General features: G+C 42.5%; 1 protein-coding gene across 2 annotated transcripts in view; it reads right to left on the bottom strand.

Annotated features, from left to right (window-relative positions):
- Map3k3 (mitogen-activated protein kinase kinase kinase 3) overlaps nt 1–10,418 on the bottom strand; it is a 70,978-nt gene that overhangs the window by 16,789 nt on the left and 43,771 nt on the right. For both annotated transcript variants that reach the window (XM_010616720.2, XM_010616721.2), the window contains one exon: nt 9,441–9,561. In XM_010616720.2, the coding sequence (XP_010615022.1) occupies nt 9,441–9,561 (121 nt within the window). The remainder of the gene's footprint in view (nt 1–9,440; nt 9,562–10,418) is intronic.

The raw sequence follows: 10,418 nt of genomic DNA, 5'->3' as shown, positions 1-10,418 counted from the left end.
TTTTTTTTTTTTTTTTTTGTACCAGGGATTGAACTTGGGTCCTTGTGCTTGCGAGGCAGGCAGCAGAACCACTAAGCTAAATCCCCAGTTCAACACAGAGCACTATTAAACCTGTAGCTTGCAAACATTATCCTACAGCCTGAGTACCAATTTTGGCTTTAGAAAACATTTTGATAGCCCACAAATTCTGTGACAATTCATATGTTCTTAACATTTGTTAGCAGCAGAAACAAGACTAAAAAAAATAAACAAGGTGTATCAAGAAAAGCCTAGCTTTGGAATTAGGTTCAAATAAGGCTTTAACAACCATCAGCTGATTTACACTCTCACCTCAATTTCATCTGCAAAAACGGAGAGAACTGAGCCGGGGATTTAGCTCAGTTATGCCATGCCTGTCTTGCAAGTACAAAGTTCTGAGTTTGATAACTGGTACAAAAAAAAAAGACAGAACTATCTACCTCGTAACTATTTTTGGTAGCACAGGTACACATCTACGTGACACACCTAATGGTGGAACTGGGTAGAATCCCATTTATTTCCTTTACTTTATATGGCAGATATGAGTTTCTCTCAGGATCCACTCTACCTGTCTAGTAACTCTGTACTTCAGAAGATAATTAGCTAAAAGCTCTATCTCTAAGACTCCTTTCAAGTCCAGCCAATCAGATGCACTTGTGTGAGATTTAGTTTCCGGTCACTCCTGTTGTCTCTGAACCCAGTGAGAGAAGTGCAGGCAGCCCTAAGTGTCTGGTATGGAGCAGAGCTAAGGGGCACTAGACTTCAGGATTGGAGACCTCCCAAGCAAGAGGACCTCTGTGCTGTATGTGGATCTGAAGCCTGTTTCCCTCTCCCAATGGTTCCATAAGCCAGAATACATACCAAATCTTTTCTTCCTGAAACAAGCTAGAATGAATTCTCTACTGTGCAACCAAACCCTGATCAACCTACTCTGCAGTGAAAAGATACTACACATTTTACCTAGAGCAATAAAAATGTTTCTCGAAAGGGACTGAGTACAGAAAAAGAAAAATTCTCACTTATTGATGAAATCTGAGACCAAACTGGTCCAAACTACCCCCAGACAGAACGAACTGCTCCATCTATCAGACAGCATACGAAGTAAGACCACCCGGGGGTGAGATATTCATGTCCCTGCTAACATCCATCCTCCCCTTGCTAGTTCCACTGAACTCTCCCCTGGAAGAATGGGACTAGCTCATTCAGGGCCAGCACTACAGACACAGAAGGGCCTGGGGGAAAATAGTTAAGGTTTTCTGAGCTTTTATTTCCAGCCAGAGACTTTCACTTTTTCCAATCCACACTGTGGCCTACAGAGAGCCAGCCTTGTTATCTGATGGGCAACAGGCCAGGGGCCATTGTGCACAGACCCACCGCCTGGAGCAGGAAAGGGAAGCTCCGCAAACCAATAGCTATCAGAGGAAGCGAATGGAAAAACCAGGAGTTGGCAGAATTGCTCCAGGGTATTTTCAGTTTTGTTTTTATCTTCATTTCGGACACTGTGAGCCTACTAGATACACAAGTAGCAGTCAAGAACAAGTGAGACAAGGGACTGAGCAGGACAGGATAATGGACTGTAAGAAAGCTGGATTGCACAAAGCTCTGCTATGCAAAGCACAGATCACTCCACAGGTATCAGGGGCAGGCACAGGTTGGGGTGGGGTGGGGTGGTGGAGCACAGGCTCTGACACCCCCTCCCCAGCATTCCAGCCTGATCTTGCCGCTTCAGCTTCAGCAGGCCTTCTGTGTTAAGGGGCCCATCTTGGTATCAGCTGAGCTTACCCTGAAGGCATTCTACACCTAAGGAGTGTAAGTGGCCAGAGATAAATTTTCATCCTAGGATATGGCTGGTTCTTTTGCTCTGTACTCTGACTCAAAGCTGAAAGGCTCTCTGATTCTGGCCCTTTGCATGAGAAGCCTCATCAGGAAGCTGGTGTAGAGTCAGGAAGTTGCCTCTGCAGGGCGTTCTAGAGCTCCGGGTCGGTGTTAATGTGCCAATCATTATAAGTACAAAGATGAATTTCTAAATCCTTTTCTCCCTTGGGGGATAGATGAGGTGGGAAAGGTAATCAAATCTTTTCTTCCTTGATAGAAAATTGTTACCACAATTTCCCAAAATACAACAGACCACGCTGTGCAGAACAGGTGCTTCTCAATGTTTTCATCCCATAAGATGCTGAGAACGTCCTGCATGTTTCACTTCTCAAAATTTCCGTTTTATTCTACAGTTTCTGGTTTTATCTAGTATTGCAAGAAGAGCAAGAAGGAGAAAAGAACCCTAGGGTCGGGATTTAGCTCAGTGGTTCTACCGCCTGTCTCACAAGCTCAAGGTCCCAAGTTCGATCCTTGGTACGAAAAAAATAAAAAGAAAGAAAGAAAAGAACCCTGTGGAAGTAACCACTTTGTTTTCATGTGTATGGCCACTACCTCCACAGTCCTAGTTTCTATCCTTTCACAACTGTCCTAAGACTGGCAGTTTATAGCACACACAATACCCAAGCTCTCTACTGCCCAAGTGTCACTACAAGAAGTTCTCACCCTTTCAACATTCGTTTTTTTACTTTGCCTTCACCTGAATTTTCCTCCACTCTGTCAGAGGCAGAACGTTCTCTCCTCCTTCTAGGCCACTACAGCTTTCTACCAGGACTCTTTCATCCACTCCTGCAAGGCCAGCTCACCCATCCCTTCACATTTGCTCTTTCCTTTCAGCTGTCTTTCTCTCTTCCTTCACAACCTGCTCAGATCTCTAGCCTATGTTCTGACTTCACTTCCTGACTTCTTTTTCTTTCACTAACAAACTCCTTGAAAGAACTGCCTGCCTTCATTCATCTTGGAGGTTATAGTCTGTCTGCCTCACTGGGCTGTAGAGATGTGGCGAGACAAGAGAAAGGTTGTGTGAGAACAGAAGCGAGGGCATTTAACAAGATGCACTCGAATGAATAGGGGCCAGAACGTGTAGGGGTGAGCCCTTCAATGGAAGCTTGGCTACATGGCTTAAAGGCACCATCCTACTTTATGGAAGAATGGTGGGTAAGCTTGGAAAGGCAACAGAATTTCCATAGGCAAAAATAAGAGGAAGGACATTTTTTACATAGGGAAATTCCACTCAACTACCTGGTGATCTCTGCATAGGAAGATTAACCCTTTTGAGTTTACCCATTACATAAGGAGTTTTTTTGTCTTTTTTTTGTTGTTGTTGTTGTTTAAATATGAACTAGCTTAACAGATTGGTTTTAAAAAATGGATTTTAAGGTACGTATGTTATGATGGGATATGATGTTATGATGCATATGACAGTTGGTGTCAAATATTTGAAGAACTTCCATATGAAAATTTTAATTGAGTTACTCAAGAAAGCAGTACTAGCCAGGCACGGTGGCACAAGCCTGTAATCCCAGTACTATGGGAGGCTGAGGCACAAAGACTGCAAGCCGGAGCCCAGCCTGGGCTTAGCAAGACCTTGTATCAACACAAAAAGTAAAAAAGGGCTGGGAATGTAGCTCAGGGCAAAGATACAGTACCACACAAAAAGCAAAGCAAAAGCAAATGCAAAGCAAAACAGGCCAGGTAAGATGGTATGCATCTGTGATTAAGCAGGAGGATCACAAGTTCAAAGCCACAAATAAAAGTTCTGTCACTCCTTTCCTGTGTCCCTTAGAGATTCATCCTCTCATTTTTTAACCAGTCACAAGCGTTGGAGTCCAAAGGCTCAGTCCTAGGCCCTCTTCTTGTTATACAGTCTGCTTAGACATATTTCTCTGGGCCTATGGTTTCACATTGATGATTTCCATTTTTTTTTCCTAGCCCTGATTTTCTCCCCTCTGAGCTACAGACTGGTGTACCTAATTGCTCACTTGCTATACCTTCTTGGTTATCTGAAAGGCACATCAATACCAAAACATGCCTAAAAGCTTAGGTCCTTCCTTTCCCAGCACCCAAGACCAGCACCTCTTCCAGCATCCTTGCCTTAGTACCTCCTCCTCCTCTCAACACCTGAAAATTCAACCCAGTACCATAGTAGTTCTTAGACCATCTGGTTTTAGAATCTTTTTAACATTTAAGAGCTTTTATGTATGTGGGTTAAACTGTAGGGGCAGAAAGAATGTAACATGCTTCCTTCCCCCTCATAAGAGTAACACCGTGGACCCCCCTTTAACAAAAGTTAGGTTAACAAAAGAAAAGCATAGCTGTTTTATTTAATCAAAAATTTACATTAAAAACCCTTCAAAATGAAGATACCTTCCCCAAAAAGTTAAAGATATCATATTACAGTGATACATGCACATCCATGTTTATAGCAGAACTCATAAAAGCTAAATCTGTATGTTCCTCAAAAGATGAATGGATAAAGTGTGGTATTTATACAAAATGGAGTACTACTCAGCCACAAAGAAAGATACATTTGAGTCACCTGTAGAAAAATGTACCTTGAGATAGTGCTAAGTGAAATAAGTCAGATAGAAAAGGTTAAATATCATGATTTTTCTTATATGAGAATATAAATAAAGAACAAAATAAAAGATTAAAGTGTTTGTAAATGGTGAGGGGAGGAGGGGGTGAAGGGAGGGCAGGGACAAGGGGAAAAATGAGAATCAAGACCTATTATGTAAAGGTAGAGAATCCCAATGATGAATGTAATTGTATTGTATACCTAGATTGTACCAATAACCTCAATAAAAAGAAAAAAAAAAAAGATTACAGGAAACAGGAAAGTTGACATTTGCAGATGGGAAGAGGATCTAGGATTGGAGGAAGAGGGGACAGAGAAGAGAGGAAGGGGAAGTAAAAGGATTAAGATGTGATATATACGTACCAACTTCTAATGATTAATGTATTCAATTATGTTTCACAAATATGCAATTAAAAAAAAAAAGAATGAAGACACAAAGCCCCCAGGGAAAACTGTCCCTTTTTATGCTCAGATACTACGAAGAATGAACAGTGTGGAAATGTGATTAGACAAATGGGTATGCCTAATGGTAACTGATGGAGGAGGGAAATCCAACAAGGCCTGTCCAGATGCTTTTGGCTTCTCTCTGTGGCATTCCTTCCTCCTAAGTATAGGGCAAAACCCTTCTGGAATGAGGGTCTTATGATCTAGCAGACAAGGGAGGTTGATTTCTTTATGGCCAGCTCTTACACAGAAAGGGGGGGAAGTTAGAGGAATATTACGTAGACTTTATGACTGGTTTTGAGGGGAAGGGCTCTAATTTTCATGACCTGCCTTGGGGAAAAGAGAATATTAGTTTCTTTGGTTTTCCTTGGAGAAGAAAGGAGAATAGGAGACAGGGCCCTTCCAATGTTCTTCATTCAAAGTATTCAACATGCCAAAGCACTATACTTTTGAGTATCATTTTCCTTTTGTTTCTGTTTTTTGAGATAGGGTCTCCTCTGTAGTTTGGATGTAGTTTGAACTTCCAGCAATCCTCCTGCCTCATCCTCCCCAGTGCTAGGATTACAAGGGCGCGCCACCATGCCCAGTTGTGGAGTACCATTTTCTAAGTCCCAACAACCCATGAGAAATTAAAGCTCAAGAAAAAGAAATTAGGCTAGAAGTGGTGGAGCACGCCTGTAATCCCAGTACTCAGGAGACTGAGGCAGGAGGATCTCTGCGAGTCTGAGGCCAGCCTAGGTGCATACCACACACAAATATACCATATATTAATATATATAGATATATGATATTCTGCCAAAAATGTATACATAAGGAAAAGAAAAACTTGTGTAAATTCTTTAATACTAAATTTAATGAGACACTGTGAGATTAATACAAGTTACCTTTGGCCTCTACAATTACAATAAGTGCTCAAGTGGTGGCCGATAGCTTCCAGACATTTATTAGTACAGTGAACTGCTTAAGTGTGTATAGATGTTTTGGTGCACTCTCCATATACAAATATATATTTATGTGAGTGTGTGTGCACCAAGGATCAAACCCAGGATTGTGTGTGTGTGTGTGTGTGTGTGTGTGTGTGTGTGTGTGTGTGCATGTGTGTGGGGCTGAGGATTAAATTCAAGGCCTCATGCATGGTAAGTCTTCTACCACTGAGCTATACCCCAGTCCAAGCTCAGGAATCCACCCACCCCATACTGGGGATCAAACCAAGGGACTACTAAGCTAAAACCTCAGGCCTTTTTATTTTAAGAAAGAGTCTTGCTAATTTGCCCAGGCAGCCGTCAGCCTCCAGAGTAGGTAGGATTACAGGCATGGACCATTGTACCATTTAAGCTCAGAAAAATTTAAAACATAATATATAAGCACACATTCCATTAATCATTACAGCAATGACATTACTTCAGGCATATAACCTCTGGAAAACTCCACTGTACATTTGTGAAAGAATGAGTGTCAGATGTTCATATGATTGTGAAAATAATTTCAACCTGACAGATACCCTGAAAAGATCTCAAAGACTCCCCAGGGCCCCCACAACACATTTTAAGAACCACTGAAAAGTCATGTTCTGTCAGTTTTACTTCTAAATGTCTCAAATCCTCCAGTTCCTGCCCTTCTTCATTACTTCCTGTCAGCAGCCTAATCCAAGCTCCTGTTTTCTTTCACCTGAACTACTGCATTAGTCTAATATGACTCCCCCAAGTCAGTGGTGGTGAACCTACGGCACATATGCTGCAGTGGGCTGTTTGCTACCACTGAAAGCTCTAAAAGTTTGTCATCATTACCTGAGGTGGTTCACTCTCATCCCTCCGATATGCTCTCCACACTTTGGCCGGAGCAATAATTAAAAAGTGTGTATCTGCACATGTAACACCATCCACTCCCTGTCATGTAAAAACCCGAAAGTGGCTTTTCAATGTTTTCAATATAGGGATTAACAACTTTACCACAGGCCACAAAGCTATGCCCTCTCCATTGAAGTCCTATCTTCTTCCCTCCTCTACTCCCAGCTCTCAAGTCACGGGGACTTCTTTCCATTTCTCAAATCACACTGCTCCTGCCACCAGGCCCCTATCTATGTTGAGCACGCCCTGCCTCCCATCTACACTTCAGGTGGTCACCTAAAGCTTGCGTAGCCCCAAGTTCAGGTGCCATCCCTCAGCTACGCACGTTCACAGCACTACATCTTTGGTCACAGTGACATCAAGACAAGTAAACGTCCATCTTCAGGGACAGCATCCATGCCTTTTTTGCTTCCCATGCTTCCAGCACATAGTACTTTGGTAATAAATGGACAAAATTGCAACTTATGGGAGAGAAATAAAATAACAAGGTAACACAATAAGCATTATAATGGAGATGACTACAGAGGCAAACATTTTCAGCTGACTGAAAACAAACATTTGCTGACTACCAAAAAACCTAAAGTGCAATCAATTATACTACGGCATTAGGAAAGTAGTCCAGGCCTTCCTTTTTTTTTTTTTTTTTTTTTGGAGACGGTTTCACTACGTAGTCCACGCTGGCCTTGAACCCACTTATGCAGCCCTGCCTTAGCCTCCCCAGTGCTGGGATTATAGGCGTGCACCACCAACGCCCAGTGCCCTGGCATTCCTTCTTGGCATCCTCTATGCTTGCTTCCTCCACACGCAGCAGCCCGTCTGGACCTGAAAGATCCATCTGGCTCCCCACAGGAGCATTCTAAAATTCCCCCTCATTCCTGAATACAGAAGTCTTCCATAATCTGTCAAATCCAGCTCAGACAGCTCTTCTCCAGAATGAATTTCCCAGGTCATGCTAGTTAGAAACCATCTCTCCCATTCCTGGCTCTGCCCTCTTCTCTTGCACACCTTCCCCTGCAAACACCTGAATTTCTTGATCTTTTGTTTTTTTTTTTTCCTTTTGGTAGTGCTGAGAATTGAGACTAGGGCCTCACTCATGGTAGGTGAACACTACTACAGCCCCAGCCTCACCTTTTTCTTTTGAAATCATGCCTGGTAAGTGCTCTTTTCTGTGCCTGTAATATCTGCCTCTACTTCATACTCAGAAAATTTCTAGACGTCAGCTCTCATGTTCCCTCAGCTCTGAATACCCTTTCCTTGTGGGCAGCCAGTGACTATCTCTGCTGTATTCCTACCATCCTTACCTTTCCAAAACATGCTCCATTGTCACATTCGTCCTAGCCCAACGGTGAGTATATAAATGCTTGCTGAATGAAGGAAGCTAGGATCTAGGGACTGAGAGGCTATATCGCTCACTTTCTAAATAAACAGAAACTACATTAAAATCTTATATATGGCTCTCTACACAGAGTCCAAATGGCCCAGCATTTAACCACTGCCTCCATACACAAATCACAGTTTCTGCTTCGAGACAAGAGGCTCAGTTACTGCTCCATGTCAATCTTCGCTGATTACAAAGAACAATATTGTCCATAACCCTTATGAAGACTCCGGAAAAGAGACAAGCTGGCAGAGCTTCCCAGGCTCCAGGACACCTATGTTCCAGGGATGCTTGCTCTTTCTCCTCAAACAGCTTAAGTGAAAACAAACCCACCAGTTACTACAAAAATCTGAAATTCATTTATAGCCATTCAGCTTAGCAACACTTTCTACCAACACTTGCTTGGGTTCCAGAAAGTACTCACTGAGGCCAAGTCAGTGACTAACACACATTTCCTGCTACTCCCTTACTCACAAGGTGGTTCAACAGCAGAATCAATGCTTAGGCTTCCTCAAGCTCAGCTAAAGTGCTTTAGAGAGCAGCTCAGGTTAGTGTGCGTCTACTTTAATGGAAAAAGGCAAACTTGGCTTCTGACAGCAGGAGGGGTCTCAACAGCAGGGTAGCAGGTACAACCCTAATGTTTGATAAGGCCAGATTTCCCTCTTAATAAGAATTTCACAATTCAAGAAAAGAGTTTTCTTGCCAAACTACGGGGAAGGGGCTCCAGACTACTACATAATAATAATCTGGTATAATGCACATTCCTGACTTAGGCTCTTTTTCCAGGGAGGCCTGGCAGCTTTCCCACTAGTTAGCTAATTGTATATACTATGTCGACACTCTACCTTTCCCAGACACCCTAGTTGATTCTCTGAGTTTCACCAGCCAGCATCTTCCTAGAAGGATAAGGACTTCTTGGGCATCATACACAAAAGGTTAGAAGTCAAAATTCAAATTCAGATCTGACTCCTAAGTCCCCAGTCTTTTGGGAAAAGAATGGTCAAAAAATAAGTGACTACTCTTCTGGAAGTCTTCAAACAGTTGTTTGAAGGAGATATCTTAGGGATGTTTAAAAGAAATTTAGTCACACTGTTACATCATTACATTGTAAGATCCTTGAGGTCAATTTATTATTCCAGTCATTTCCCTACCCCTTCTCCCCAAATAAAAGCACAGAGGGTTACTCTTAACAGAGTGGTAGATAATATATATATTTGCTGATTATTTAATAAGTATTTGTCAGAATTTTTTAAATGTGAGCAGATAAAATTGATGAGGGAGGGAAACGAAGTAAAATACTCACTGACAGAGAGGTGCCTGCTTCTGGGCTCGGGGGGCTGGTAGATGGTATTTATATCCCCCGCAGACTGGGAAGCCTTGATCCGCACCTGCCTGGACACCCCAGAGTGGGGAGAGGAACTGGTCTGCAAGAGAAGAGGAAAAAGGCTGAACTAGACCTTTAAAGAGCCTATAAGGCCCCTAGCCTTGTCCTAGGACTCCCACACTTTCAGCTTCCTTCATACTTTTAACACATGAGCTCCCTGGCTTTTCCCCAAACCTTATGCCTCAATCTATCTTGGCAATTCGTTATTTGCTTGGTATAGTTTGCCTGGTGTAGCTCTAGTGTTAAATTAGCACCAATACCTGGTGCCTCAGTTTAGTGGGCGATGACTCAGATGTGAAGGAATAACAGGCATTCCTGTAACAATCTGCCAAACAGAAGAGAGCTGTAAGTACTCTCATAAAATTCTCCAGAGAGTTTAGGGAGAATAGCAGGAAATTATTTCAGCAGCAATATCACCTGCCACGAGGTTAAAACAGTGAATGATGGCAATTTCCCTGCCCAACAAAAAATTCTAGTTGTTCAATAAGTGTTTAAAAAGTAGCTTCCCCAATCATAACTGATACCTTAAAGGCAGGGTAAAAAGACTCAATTGGTCCAAAGTACCAAAGGGCTTTTATTGTACATAAATCATCTCTGGATTGTGCTCACCTGGGAAAAGCTATCATAGGCACATTCTGCTGGAGGTCAAAGACCTCAGAACAGAGTCAGTAGCCTTCCTGAACCCACCCCTACTTTGCATCAACCTAGTCAAGTTATCAGGTGAGCACCAGAAAGAAATCCAAGCAACAAAGGGGGGATTTTGCCCTGAGAAAGCTTAAAAATTAATTGGAGGTGAGCAAGTGATGTCAGGATGTGATTATAAATAAGCAAAGCACTACTGAAAATGGAAATGGGAGCCCAGGATTTATCAACAACTTGAGCCAAAGTTCCTACTTG

This window comes from Fukomys damarensis, unplaced genomic scaffold (genome assembly GCF_012274545.1).
Source record: "Fukomys damarensis isolate Sample0158 unplaced genomic scaffold, DMR_v1.0_HiC HiC_scaffold_23, whole genome shotgun sequence".
In the NCBI taxonomy this organism is placed as follows: Eukaryota; Metazoa; Chordata; class Mammalia; order Rodentia; family Bathyergidae; genus Fukomys; species Fukomys damarensis.
The sequence above is the reverse complement of the archived record's forward strand: the minus strand, read 5'-3'. Positions and strand labels throughout refer to the sequence as shown.